Genomic DNA, 15,323 nt, shown 5'->3' on the forward strand with positions numbered 1-15,323 from the left:
TTGCTATGGGAGCCCTTCTTGGGGGGGCTTGGGGTCTGCCTGCTCCCTAGCGCTTCGTGAGCGCTTTATTTGGGCTCTGAAGCGTGGAGCTGCTCTCTGTCCTGCTCGTGTGGATGGCAGGTGCCCACCCTGCATTTTGGCCGTGCTGTGTTTGTTTTATTTGCGGGTGCCATCCCGCGTCATGGCCGCCAACCTTTATATTTAATTTTGAGGGTGCCTACCCCTCTTGCCCCCGAGAAAAGGAAAAGCCGGTGCCGCCGCCGCAGCGAAACCGGAAACCAGACCCGAGCCCGCCTGACTGTGGGCGGGGCCTTGAGGCGGTCCCTTCCGCTACCCCCTGCCTGGGGGGAAGCCTGTTTTTCTATGTTGCCGGTCTCCCGTGTGGAGAGGGAGACCGGAGATGCTGGCCGCGAGAGGAAGGATGTCGGCGTCTGCCAAGTTGGGCTCCCGTGTCCCGATGAGAGCCCTGCGCATGTGGAGTGCTGCCGATCACGCAGCCCAGGAAGAAGAGACTGGCACCAGAGACGGCAGCGTGACGCTGCTGCCCCTCCGAGCGGAGCCTGCTCCCTGCACCTTGAGAGCCCGGTAAGTGTGGGGCTCTCCGTAGTAATGGTGCCAGGGGGGGTAGATGAAGTCAGAGCGGCCCGTGTGCTCAGAGGGCCGCTCTAACGTGGTGAGGTAGTGCAAAGGCCCCCGTGGAGGGAGGGGCGTGAGAACGAGGCTCTCGGGCACCATTCTTCTTAGAGCCTGCGAGGCTCACAGGGGCCGTTGGTTCATTAGAGCCTGCGAAGCCCAAAGTGTCATTGGGTGTTTCTGAGTCCCCGAGTGGGGACTCCACCAACGAGGCCCACATTGATTTTAGAGTCCCCCCGAGGGACTTGGGGCATATTTGTTTTAGAGCCTGTGTGGCTCCAACGTTTGGCCATGTGTGGTGTCAGAGCCTGTGTGGCTCCAACGTTCTGCGCAGGGTTGTGTCAGAGCCTGTGTGGCTCCAACGATTGGGCGCAGTTCTGTTCTAGGGTCAGTGAGGACCCTGTCACAGTTTTGATTCCCAGCTGCCCATCAATTAGTGGGCAGCTGCACCATTTAGGGCTAGTGATTGTTCTCAGCTGCCCAGCAAGTAGTGGGCAGCTGCAACGTTTAGGTTTGCACCGGTGGCGCACCCCTGACTGGCGCTGCATTGGCAGCGCGCCCTGACATTCTGGACACAGGTCTCTTGAGTCCCCTTGTTGGATGGCCAGTTGGCCAGGGGGCTGGTATGTGATTTCTGCGCAATGTGATTTCTATGTTTTTGATAGTAATTGTTAAGGTGATGTTTGCGCAATGTGATTATGAGGTTAGTTTACCTATGGAGGTTTGTGCTAGTGAGAGTTTATTTCACTATGTGAGTTATGCCCCTAAATGTGAGTTATGCTTAGGGGGAGGGTCTAATGTGTTTAGACTATTTAGAGATTGCCTACTGTAGTTTTTACTGGTTAGGCCCAAATGTGAGTTATGCGTAATGTGCTATGCCTGTGACACCTCTGAATGTGTTCTATGCATTATGTGTCTTACCTACACCTCTGAATGTTTTTATGCGTCATGTGTTTTCCTGTGCTGCACCTCTGAATGTGTTGTAGATGCATCATGTGCCTTGTTCTTACACCGCTGAATGTATGTTTTATGCATCATGTGTTTTCCTTCCCTACACCTCTGAATGTTATAATGCATCAGGTGTAATGTGTTCTTGCCTATACCCCTAAATGTATGGTGATACTTAGGTGGTTGTTCTTTCGAGTAAAGGTGTGCTAGTGAAGCCCAGGTTCCCTGCGTAACATTCTCCTAAGGTGGTTAGGGTTGCGTAGGTGGTACTTACCTGGTACCAGTAGTTACTGGTTGTGTGCTAAAGTGATTATTATTCTATGATCTACAAAGTGCTACTTCTAACAGTATTTCTAGTTCTGAAAGTGTTGATTCTGACAGTGGCCCATGTGGCCCTGTCCTGTAAATAATCCCTTGTGAATATTGTCCGTGCCAGTTGGCACAATGTATATTGTGTGATTACTATCTGATGTGTTTTGACAATACAAAAGTTATTTTTATATAACCTTGTGTGGAGTTCCTTTTGTGGTGTGCCTAGGATGTTGTTGCTGTTGTGTGCGTGCGCAAATGCTTTACACATTGCCTCCGGGATAAGCCTGTCTGCTCGTACCAAGCTACCAAAGGGGTGAGCAGGGGATGAGCAGGGGGTATCTTGGCGTATGACTCCCTTGCCCTGACTAGAATGGTGGTTTCTGCCTAGCTTTGTCGCAAGCCTTAGTCAACCAGAAATAGCCAGTTCTAACAATGGGAATCAAGCTATCGTGGCTGAAGAGGGGTGAAACACCAAACCCGGTCCTAGGATGCTTGTTTCCAGTCCAGGGAGGACCTGGCTTGGCAGTTTGGGCTGGACTGTTCCCATTGAGCGCAGGGTCAAAACTGATTTGCATATTGCTGGGTCCAAACTGGAATGACATGGTGAGAAAAAATATGATGGATTTAGGCCCAGATCTCTGTACCCGGGTGAGTGTATGACATTGTTCTGCATTCTGTCCTTCAATAGTTCTTTTGGCATTTGTCTCCCCGAGTGGGACGGGTATGCTCAGACATGAGTCCTGTGCTCTCCTTGCCACTGCAATCAAGGTATCCTGGCTGAAGAGGGGTGAACCCCGAAACCTTTCCTAGGATGTTTGCTTCCGGTCCAGGGAGGACCTGGCCTGGCAATTCGGGCTGAACTGTTCCCATTGGGGGCAGGGTCCAGACTGATTTGCATATGGCTGAGTGCAAGCTGGAATGGCATGGGGAGCAAAAAAACGATGGATTTAGGTCCAGATCTCTGTACTGGGGTGAGTGTATGACATTGTTCTGCATTCTGTCAATCAATTGTTCTTTTTGCATTTGTCACCCCGAGTGGGACAGGTATGCTCACATGTGAGTCCCGTGCTCTCCAAGCCACTGGAATCAAGCTATCCTGGCTGAAGAAGGGCGAACCCCGAAACCTTTCCTAGGATGTTTGCTTCCGGTCCAGGGAGGACCTGGCCTGGCAATTCGGGCTGAACTGTTCCCATTGGGGGCAGGGTCCAGACTGATTTGCATATGGCTGGGCCAAAACTGGATTGGCATGGGAGCAAAAAAGCAATGGATTTAGGCCCAGATCTTTGTACTGGGGTGAGTGTATGTCATTGTTCTGCATTCTGTCCATCAATAGTTCTTTTTGCATTTGTCTTCCCGAGTGGGACGAGTATACTCAGACGTGAGTCCCGTGCTCTCCATGCCACCGAAATCAAGCTATCCTGGCTGAAGAGGGTTGAAACCCCAAAACCGATCCTAGGATGTTTGCTTCTGGTCCAGGGAGGACCTGGCCTGGCAGTTCAGGCTGAACTGTTCCCTATCAGCAACGAAGACACCATCCGCCTGATGAACACCATCCACTCCGGCTCCCCAACTGACCTCTGCCCACACCACATCTTCAACAAAGCCGACTCCATCATCGCACCCCAGCTCCGGAACATCATCAACAGCTCCTTCGCATGGACCACCTTCCCGGAGAGTTGGAAACACGCAGAGCAGAGCGCCCTCCTGAAGAAACCCACCGCGGACCCCAAGGACCTCAAGAACTTCCGCCCCATCTCGCTCCTCCACTTTCCAGCCAATGTCATAGAGAAGACCGTCAACAGACAACTTTCCGCCTTCCTCGAGACCAACGGATTCCTCGACTCCTCACAGTCCGGTTTCCGAGCAAACCACAGCACCTAGACCGCTCTCATCTCAGCCACCGACGACATCAGGTCCCTACTCGACAACGTGGAAACTGCTGCCCTCATCCTCCTGGACCTCTCAGCAGCCTTCAACACGGTATGCCACTGCACCCCGATACAGCGCTTCAGCAACACCAGAATCCAAGGAGCGGCCCTGGAGTGGATCACCTCCTTCCTTGCCGGAAGAACCCAGAGAGTCCGCCTCCCCCCGTTCCGCTCTGCGGCCACCGATGTCACCTGCGGCGTCCCACAAGGATCGTCACTCAGCCCCACCATTTTCATCATCTACATGAGCCCTCTCGCAGCCATCGCGCGCCAACACAACCTCAACATCGTCTCCTACGCCGACGATATCCTGCTGATCCTCTCCCTCACCAACGACCCCGCCACCACCAAAGCCAGCCTCCAGGAAGGAATGAAAGACGTTGCGGAATGGATGAAGATCAGCCGTCTGAAACTGAACTCAGACAAGACGGAAGTCCTCATCCTGGGACCATCCCCTTCAGCCTGGGATGACTCCTGGTGGCCCCCTACCCTGGGCACCGCACCCAAGCCAACCGACTATGCACGCAACCTGGGCTTCATCCTGGACTCCTCCCTCACGATGACGAAGCAAGTCAACGCCGCTTCGTCTTCCTGCTTCAACACCCTGCGCATGTTCCGAAAGATATTCCGATGGATCCCCACCGAAACCAGGAAGACGGTCACCCAGGCCCTCGTCACCAGCTGTCTGAACTACGGGAACACCCTCTACGCCTGAACCACAGCCAAACTCCAGAAAAGACTCCAGCGCATACAGAATGCCACCGCACGACTCATCCTGGACATCCCTCGCCACAGCCACATCTCTGCCCATCTGAAAGACCTGCACTGGCTCCCCGTCACCAAGAGGATCACGTTCAGACTCCTCACCCACGCACACAAGGGTCTCCACGACATGGGCCTGAAATACCTCAACAGCCGCCTCACATTCTACACACCCACCCGCTAGCTCCGTTCCACCAGCCTCGCCCTCGCCTCCGTCCCACGTAGCGCGCTCTACAAATCTGCTGATTGATTGATTGATTCCCATTGGGGGCAGGGTCAAGACTGATTTGCATATGGCTGGGCCTAAACTGGAATGACATGGTGATGAAAAAAAACAATGGAGTTAGGTCCAGATCTCTGTACTGGGGTGAGTGTATGACATTGTTCTGCATTCTGTCCATCAATAGTTCTATTTGCATTTGTCTCCCCGAGTGGGACGGGTATGCTCATACGTGAGTCCCGTGCTCTCCATGCCACTGGAATCAAGCTATCCTGGCTGAACAGGGGTGAAACCCCGAAACCGGTCCTAGGATGCTGGCCTCCAGTCCAGGGAGGACCTGGCCTGGCAGTTCGGGCTGAATTGTTCCCATTGGGGGCAGTGTCAAGACTGATTTGCATATGGCTGGGTCCAAACTGGAATGGCATGGAGAGCAAAAAAATGATGGATTTTGGCCCAGATCTCTGTACTGAGGTGAGTGTATGACATTGCTCTGCATTCTGTCCATCAATAGTTCTTTTTGCATTCATCACCTGAGTGGGACGGGTATGCTCAGACATGAGCCCCGTGCCCTCCATGCCACTGGAGTCCATCTATCCTGATTGAAGAGGGGTGAAACCCTGAAACCGGTCCTAGGATGCTTCTTTCCAGTACAGGGAGGACCTGGTCTGGCAGTTCAGGCTGGACTGTTCCCATTGGGCGCAGGGTCAAGACTGATTTGCGTATGGCTGGGTCCAAACTGGAATGGCATGGGAGCAAAAAAGCAATGGATTTAGGCCCACATCTTTGTACTGGGTTGAGTGTATGTCATTGTTCTGCATTCTGTCCATCAATAGTTCTTTTTGCATTTGTCTCCCTGAGTGGGACGGGTATGCTCAGATGTGTGTCCCGTGCTCTCCATTCCAGTGAAATCAAGCCATCCTCGCTGAAGAGGGGTGAAATCCCGAAACCGGTCATAGGATGTTTGTTTCCAGTCCAGGAAGGAGCTTTCCTGGCAGTCCGGGTTGGACTGTTCCCATTGGGCACATGGTCAAAACTGATTTGCATATGGCTGGGTCCAACTGGAATGGCATGGTGAGCAAAAAGTGATGGATTTAGGCCCAGATGTCTGTACTGGGGTGCCTGTATGACATTGCTCTGCATTCTGTCCATCAATAATTATTTTTTTCATTTGTCACACCGAGTGGGACAGGGGTATGCTCAGACGTGAGTCCCAAGCTCTCCATGCCACTGGAATCAATCTATCCTGGCTGAAGAGGGGTGAAACACCGAAACCGGTCCTAGGATGCTTGTTTCCAGTGTAGGGAGGACCTGGGCTGGCAGTTCGGGCTGGACTGTTCCCATTGGGCACTGGTTTAAGACTGATTTTCATATGGCTGTGTCCAAACTGGAATGGCATGGTGATGAAAAAAAATGATGGAGTTAGGTCCAGATCTCTTTACTGGGGTGAGTGTATGACATTGTTCTGCATTCTGTCCATCAATAGTTCTTTTTGCATTTGTCACCCCGAGTGGGACGGGTTATGCTCAGTTGTGAGTCCTGTGCTCTCCGTGCCACTGGAATCAAGCTATCCTGGCTGAAGAGGGGAGAAACCCCATAACCGGTCTCAGGATGCTTTTTTGCAGACCAGGGAGGACCTGGCCTGGCAGTTCGGTCTGGACTGTTCCCATTGGGCGCAGGGTCAAGACTGATTTGCATATGTCTGGGTCCAAACTGGAATGGCATGGTGAGCAAAAAAATGATGGATTCAGGCCAAGATCTCTATACTGGTGTGAGTGTGTGACATTGTTCTGCATTCTGTCCATCAATAGTTCTCTTTCCTGTTCCATAGGATAACCTGGCAATTGTTTATGAATGCATACCTATTGCTAGGAGTTAAGGAAATAGTCATACAAGGACTTGGGAGACTGGTGTTGATCAATTCAACAATATGCCATGGTTGAATGTATCCTAAAATATACAGAAAATAAGTTATAAGACTTTCTTTTCTGTGAGCCAGCATTCAGCCTTCTGTGGTCTTCCCTGATTGGTCAGAGTTAAAAGGATTAGCCAGGCTGCGTTGATAAAGTGCTAAGTGGCTCAGCCCGAGAGAATCTATATGTTGGAGAGAGCTCTGCTACACAGGAAAACCAGAGCAGGGGGGATGGGTCGTAAAGCACATGCTACAAATGAGAAATGGGTCAGGTAGGGAATACCAGGTCCATCTACCCCCAGCCCCGCTAACCCAGCCAGATGGCAGGCTTAAGGGTGGAGTTCACATATGGTAGGGGGAGGAGATATGTGGAAATGAGCCATATTGGAGGTTGGTTTAACTAGTTCCTGCTCCTCTGAATGTGCTGCATTTTGGAGGGATAGTGCTGTATGGAAGAAGATAATGCCACACTTTGGAGGAAATGGTTGTGCTCTGAGGTATTGCCCCTCACCTCATTGAACCGGAGTGTTCTCCTGCTTGACCCCAGAGAACACTGAATAAATATATGAGAGGAGAAGTGCCTCTCAGATCTGCTGGTTGAAACTAAGAGAAGACGAAGAAGGCTAGCCAAGCTGGAAACCTGATTTGCACCATCAGGCCCAGTATTCGGACTGACTGTGCCTGCTGCATTATCTTTGAGAAGTTTGGGACAAATTTGGAAAAAAGCTTCATAATGGGACCAACTCAACCTCGAGAGCCAAGCCGGCCACCTTCAAAAGCGAGCCAGCCTGACCTGCTGGTTCATCCCACTGTAAAGCTCCGGAGGTCCAACTTCCAGAGTTTGACCGGTAGCTCCCTGGAAAGTAAGCTTCTGAACCCTCACTGAACCTAGATTGGTGAAGAGCATCGAGTGACCCCAGCAGAAAAAGCTATAGAAAAGTTGCTAAGTCTGAAGGTAAAATATCAACCAAGTCCTACTGCAAAGCTTTATCCAAGCAGGGCTCCATTGCAGTCGGGCTGAAACTTTGACTATGTCCCGGTAAAGTGCAACCAGATATCCCAGAGTGGCTCTAGTGGTTTTTAAGTGATATATAGCAATACAGCATTAAAAAATCACATCCCCGGCTCCCTGCATTGGAGTTTTGTCATTTCAATGTCTTTTTAAAGATAAATTAGTTCCTATTGATATACATTGTGTGTTGTGTTTTAATTATTTACTGAATTAGCCTTCTTTGGTGCTTTACATACCTGTCTCCTAAGTTAAGCCTGCCTGCTCGCAGCCAAGCTAGCCAGGGTTGAGCATGGGAATAATGTATTGGGACCTAGATGAACATTTAACACTACTAATAACCCACTTTCCAACACCACCTCATATCAGATTTTAGTGGCCTCATTTCTCCTTAACCTTCCCAAGCAGTTTATTATTCCTAAACTAATTCCTGGTTGCTTACTTTTCCTTTTTTTTCACCCACCCATGTCCCGTACCCCACATAGTAGCTTCTGGCTTGCCATTTCCTTTCCTACTTTTTGAAATTTCTGTAGGTTTGGACCTCTGCTTTTTTCTCTGGTTTCTTACCTCAGCTGAAATATATAAAACAAGTGATAAATGGAATGATTGAATTAGTCTCAGTAACTGGCAATTGCTCAGGACATATCCCAGTGTATCATTTTTCAGCATGCCATGCCGCCTCAGTTTGTACCTAGCCTATGCAAATCATTCTTGATCCTGCTACAATAGGAAAACTCCAGCCTGAATTGTCTAGTTAGTGACTCCCTGAAACACAACACAAGCAATCCAACACTAGCTTTGCTCTCATTAGGGTCATTAGTTGGTTATAGCTTAGTAACAGTGCTATAGTGTGCTCAAGACCCACGTCTTGGCATACCTAACCCACTTAGGGCATCACACCGAAGTATAAAAAAAAGTGATGGATGGAATGCTTGTAATAATGTTAGTAACTACTAATCGCTCAGTGCAGCATCCAAGTCCATCGTTATTCTGCACACTGTGTCATCTCGGTTTGGACCTATGAAAATGATTCTGGATCATGGTCCAATAGGAACAGCCCAGCCCCAATTGTAAAGCTAGGTCCTCCCTGTACTGGAACACAAGCAACCAAAGACTTGTTTCACCCTTATTAGGGTTCATTAGTTAAGTATAGCTTGGTTCCAGTGGCACAGTGTACATTGGACCTACATCTGGGCATACGCATCCCAATTAGGGCCCACACTGAAGTATACTAAAAAGTGATGAACAGACAGAATGCTTGAATTAATCTCATACACTGGTAAGTATTTAATGTTGTATCCGAGTCCCTCATTATTTTGCACACCATGCCACCCCAGTTTGGACCAAGCTATATGCAAATAAGTGTCGACCCTAATCCAATAGGTACTATTTAGCCTGAACTGCCAGGCTAGGTGCTCCCAGAACCAGAGCATCTCTGCAGCACTATTCCAGCTGGCATCCTGAGTCAGTGATGGTGATCTCTTTGCCTCTGTGAAGTTTGCTATTTGCGTCTGTGATTCTCAGTTACGATCAACAAATCCCAAACGATGTGGCATGCAAATGGGAAATTAGATTTCAGTATTAACAAATTGTCATGCTTAACAATTTATGATTTGTTTTTAAAGAGGCTTTGTACATAATGTTTTGCAATTAAGAACTTATGATTCTTTGATTTTTGTCATTTCGAAATCACATATTCAATGGCTTATGCCTCAAGCCAATATTTGCAACAGCAAGGAGGAATGGTTTCTCACTGATGTGTGGATTTGAGTATTTGTGCACCCTGACTTCAATGTTAAGCTCACCCTTTTTCCAATTTCTTCATTATCTTCTTCAATTCTAGTCCTGCGACTTGCTGACGGAATAGACCAATGTTCAGGCCGAGTTGAAATTTTTCACCGCGGAGCCTGGGGAACAGTGTGCGATGATAACTGGGATTTAAAGGATGCAGAAGTCGTATGCCGACAGCTTGGATGTGGAAAGGCTCTAACGTATACTAGCAGTGCCTATTTTGGCCAGGGCGCTCTCAGTATTCTCCTGGATGAAGTAGAGTGCCGTGGAACCGAATCCTTCCTGTGGAATTGCCCCAACAAAGGCTGGTACATCCATAATTGTGCCCACACTGAAGATGCTGGGGTGATCTGCTCAGGTATGTTGTATTCAAGCTACCTCTATATGACTTTGCCTTTAACCTAGCAAGTGGGTGATAGGCATGTGTTAGAAATTGAGTTTATAGCTGGCAGAGGTATGCACTCTGTCCAGACAGGAACCACAATCCTAGTCAGGGTAAGTCACAAACACACCCTAAATAAATCTGTGCCCACCACCTGGTAGCTTGGCACAGAGCAGTCAGGCTTAACTTTATAAGCAATGTGTAAATATTTTGTGCATCACTTCAAACAGTAAATCAGTAAAAATTTCAAACCAAAACACACCACACCTGGTTAGGAAAAATAGAACTTAATTTAATATATAAAACAAGACCAAAATGACAACAATCCTGTTAACATAATCAAAGGTATACATTTTAAAGAATAACCTGTAAAATAGCACTTAAATGCAAAAAATGCCAGCCAGGAATGTCTGGTTGTGCTGGACCGGGACAAAGTCAAAAGTTGAGACAGACCACGATGAAGCGCAGGCCTACTACAGGGACCAGGCTTGGCCTGCAGAAAAAGACCTTAGTTCACGTTGCATCAACGCCGAGGGAGATGCGGAGTGCAGGCGAGGAGATGCTTCGACGACTGTAAACGCAGTCAAGGCGATGCATCAGTTCTGAGACGTGCAATGGTGAAGATGCATTCACAGTGGAGCTGATGTGCCGGGACAGATCTTGGCAATGGTAGTGATGCGTCCTCAGTGAGTGAGATGCTCTGGTTTGGAAACCCTGCATCTCCCGCAATGCTTCAGTGCTGGTCTTCTTGATGGCAATGCAACAGCTCCAAGCTGCACAGTAGACATGGATATGGAGATTTTGCTGGTTTTACACCATTATGTCCACTTCCAAGGGTCTAGAACTGGGCTGGCATCACTTAGCAGGAGAGACTCACAGCTGGCAGGGTCCAAGGGCAGGGGCAAGTAAGTTGGACATCTTTTATGTCCCTGAGACTTCATATCAGGAAGCCAGCAAACTAACCCTAGGATTCTGGATTCTGGGTTCAAGTGATGTGGGTCCAGTCGTTCTCACTAAGGTAATGAGGACAGCAGGTTAGCACAGTAAGAAAGCAGTGCTTCCAGAGGAGCAGTCCAGCAGAGTGGCAGTTCTTAAGGAGCACAACAGTCCTTCTTGCTGGCAGAGTAGCCACAGGTCCAAGAGTGTATTTCAGTGGTAGGGTCTGAGGTCCAGTTCTTATACCCAGTGGTGCCTTTGAAGTGGGAGAGACTTCAAAGAAAGGTATTTGAAGTGCACAGAGGTCCTCCCTTTCTAACTTTAGAGGGTTATGCAGTCCTTTGTGTGGGACAAGACACATCCTATTCAGGTCTAAGTGTGAGGCTGTGTCCAGCTACTCCTTCCCATCCTGCCCAGGATGGCCCATCAGGAAACAACTCACACCTAGCTCCCATTATTGCGACTATCTAGGATGAATAAACAAAGCCCAAAAGTCACCCAACTCAGACATTCAGTCAGAGATAGGCTACAGGCACATAGTGCCAAGAGAAGGAAATTGCCAACTTTCTAAAAGTGGCATTTTCAAAATTGTAATGATAAACTCAAATTTGCAAACTCAAATTTGCCATTCAAGGGTATTTATCATTACAAATGCATAGGTACCAACCATGATACATTCACCTCCTCGCAATTAGGAATAGCAGCGTATTAAATGTAGTAGGGAATCCCCAATGTTATCCTATGAATGGGGTAGGCCTCACAGTAGTAAAAAATAATTTGGGAGCTTTTCATTTCCAGGACATGTCAAACGTAAAAGTACATGTCCTACCTTTTATTTACACATCGCCCTGCTGTATGGCCTACCTTAAGGGTGATTTATATGCAATAAAAGGAGACTTTAAGGCTTGGTAATGGTTTTAAATGTAAAGTTGACATGGCACTGTAACACTGCATTTAGGCTGCAATGGCAGGCCTAGTGCATGATTTAAAGTGCTACCTAAGTGGGTGGCACAGTAAGTGCTGTAGGCCCACTGGTAGCATTTAATTTACAGGCCCTGGGTATATGGCATACCACTTTACAAGGCACCTAAATACGTCAATTTGGATATAAGCCAATGTTACCAGGTTTTAGGCAGAGAGCACATGCACTTTTAACACTGGTTAGCAGTAGTAAAGGACCCAGAGTCCTAAAGCCAACAAAAACAAATTCAGCAAAAATTGGAGAAAAAAGGTAAAAAGTTTGGTGATGACCCTGCATAAAGGTCCAGGTCCAACAATATTTGTATGAGAAATGTATGCATTTTGTAAATAAGTGACATACACTCACAAATAAGTAAGTGACTACTATTGCCTACTGTGCTAAAGAGTGCCAAAGCAAATCATTTAGGAAAAAACTAACCGAATGGAATACAATTTCAATGCCAGATACCTCCATTAGTGTATCGTACTGGGAAATGGTCCATGCAATAGTTACTCTTCTCAGCACTGCGAGCACCCCAGCTGAGAAAGCCACCAAACCTGTGAAGTTGTTGCTAGCTGGTTCTCTCTGGCAAGTTGGAAACCCAGCTACTTACCCTCTAGCAGGAAGTAGGATTACAGATATTCTTAAATTCTTTTTCGTTGTTGTTAAATATTGTATATTGAAGATGCATAAAGCAATAACAATATATGTAAAAATTACAGTAGGGTAGGTATACAAGTCTGGAGTATTTGCAAATATTCAAGAAATTGGAATAAAGTAGAAGTTAAGACTTAAGAAATATAACAAAACATATCAATTTACATAAAAAGAGATAGAAGAAAAGAAAAGAAAAAAGTAGGGGTTACTGATGAAACAGTAGTTATTTTGTGTTCGACCATGTTAACATAGTTAATTTTGAAGTATCTTTCCAACAGGAGAGTATAACTTTGAAGGCAAGTGCATTAAAAAGATCAAGTAACAAAGGTTTGGGGGACAAGCGATCAAAATCAGACAACATAGATCCTAATAAAACATTTCGGATTGTTAGTTGAATATGACATTGGAAAATCTTTTAACATTTGGACCAGATAGAGTTCCAAAAATTAAACACATGAGAGCAGGATAAAGTTAATGGGTTAAAGTACCATTCCAAATAGAAGATAAGCAAAATAGTGGAAAAGCAGATGGATCAAATTCATATACACTCTCAAGAGTGATAATAGCTCTATTCTAAAGAAAAAGTTGAGATTGAGTAATATGCTCAGCTTTAGAAGTATTGAACCCTTTGAGACATATGTTATCCCACTGATGAACAGAAAATTATATAGACAGGTAATTTTCCCATAATATTTCTATAGAGTTTTTGATTCACACAGAAGATGGTAATAGTAACATTTTGTAAATAAAAGCAACTTTTGGAATAGTGTTGTGATTAATAATATCCAACAGTGACAGAGGTGTGAGTGGTTGCGGTAGGAGGGAAATTGTGAGTCTTTAATAAGGGCTGAAAAAGAGAAAATATTAATTTACATTCCTTTAAAAAATAAGTAGGTAAGTTGCATTGTGTTTGTAGCTGTGGGAAAGGTTTAACAGAGTTATGTCTTACCAATTGCTGGACAAACATGATACCCTTCTCTTTCCAGTGTTTGGAATAAAATGATTTGTGGTGAAATTGAATAAACTTATTATACCAAATAGAAGAGGATAGAACGCATTGTTGAAAGTCAACACTAGCTGCGAATACTGTATACACCAAATGCTGGGAGTACTTTAGTGTAGGGTTCTTAGAAATTAAAGAGCTATTAGATATGTAAATCACACATTTGAATGAAAAATCCTTCAGTAATGAACATTCAAATACAATCCATTGTGGCATAGGAAAGTCTTGAAAGTAATTAATCAAGGTGTAGCATTGTCAAATTTAAAAAGCAGATTTATATAGTTTAAAATCAGGGAATCGGACACTATCTTTATTCTTAGGGCATTTATGCTTCGCCAAGGCAATGCGTGAATGTTTGATGTTCCAAAGAAATTTGTGACAAATAGAGTTAATCTGTGAAAAACAATAATTCAGTATTTTAAAAGGTAACATTAAAATTATATAAAGGACGTGACACAATCATCATTTTAACGGTGTCTTAGCTGCCCCACCATTATAAATGAATAGGAGACCAGGATGGGAGTAACTTCTGTATTTCAAGTTTTAAAATGTTAACATTATGGCTAATCATGTTAGAAATCACACACCCAAGTATTTAATTCTGGAAGGGCACCATGTAAAGTTAGTATTTGCAAACATATTCTGATAACAGAAGGAATTCAATTCTAAAATTTCAGTCTTTGAAAAGTTGAGTTTGTATCTTGAAATTGTAGAGTACAATATGATCTCTTGCTAAAAAAAGGGTCTAGAGAGGATAAGGGTTTGGACATGTAAATGAGAACATTGTTAGTAGAAGCCGATAGCATAGATTCAAAGGAGGTGTTTTGAATCCGGAGATTTGTGTGATACAGTGGATGCATTCAAGAAAGGGTTCTTGGCAAAGAATATAAAGCAAAGTGGAGAGGGAACAACCTTGCCTGGTACCAATATGCAAATTAAAGTATGGGGAGAAATGACCATTAACAAAAAACACTAGTTGGAGGGACACAATATAATAATTTTATTAATGAATCAAATCTGGGACCAAACCAATTGAGAGTGGTAAACATAAATTGCGAACTGATTCGATGAAATACTTTTTCAGCATGAAGGAATAAGGCAGCAAGAGGGGTTATGCTAATTTTTAGCCAATATAAGAATATTAGAGAACAATCCGACATTATCCGCTGCAAGTCTACTTTTATGAAACCAGATTGATCAGGTTTGACAAGAAGGGGTGCATCGGTTTCTAGGGGAGATTACGAAAAGTGGGGGGTCTTTATATTACTTAGGGTTGAAAACATTCAGGGACTCTAGAAAGGCCTTTGAATTCAAAAGAAAAGAGTTAAAAAGCTCTAACAATTTGGGGGCAAAAAAAGATGAAAAATAGGAAATGAATTCTATTGAAAATCTGTAGAGCAGGAGTTTTGCCTGTTTTTAAAGCTTTGATGGCATCAATGACTTTGAGAAGGGTTATGTCAGCTTCGACAGGCACGTGCATCAAGGTAGGATTTGGCGAGTCCTTAATTGCGATAAATAAGGAATTGCAATTAAGTACTAGCAAAACCTTATGCATGTAGGAATCACTATGAAAAATTGTGATTCCTACACATTCCTTATATGCGACTCGCAAATTATGAGTCACAAATAACGAATGGCTTCCCATTCATTCCTATGGGCCTACATGCCCATAGGAATGAATGGGAAATTGCATACGCAATTTGCGAGTACCAATAGGTCCTCGCAAATTGCGCATGCAATTTCAGAGTGCAAGGGCGTCAAAAGGACACCCTGTCGCACCCCCGAAAATTATCTGTGCACATATGTTGCGCATACACATGCCCTAAGGGTATGTGTGTGCGCAACATGAAACTTTAAAAATGCACAAAAGTG

At 45.7% G+C, this 15,323-nt stretch overlaps 1 protein-coding gene across 1 annotated transcript in view; it reads left to right on the top strand.

The window, feature by feature from the left end:
• LOC147712268 (uncharacterized) overlaps nucleotides 1-15,323 on the top strand; it is a 593,266-nt gene that overhangs the window by 195,534 nt on the left and 382,409 nt on the right. The window contains exon 8 of the mRNA XM_086919610.1: nucleotides 9,565-9,870. Within this exon, the coding sequence (XP_086775736.1) occupies nucleotides 9,565-9,870 (306 nt within the window). The remainder of the gene's footprint in view (nucleotides 1-9,564; nucleotides 9,871-15,323) is intronic.

This window comes from Lissotriton vulgaris, chromosome 5, assembly GCF_964263255.1.
Source record: "Lissotriton vulgaris chromosome 5, aLisVul1.2, whole genome shotgun sequence".
In the NCBI taxonomy this organism is placed as follows: domain Eukaryota; kingdom Metazoa; phylum Chordata; class Amphibia; order Caudata; family Salamandridae; genus Lissotriton; species Lissotriton vulgaris.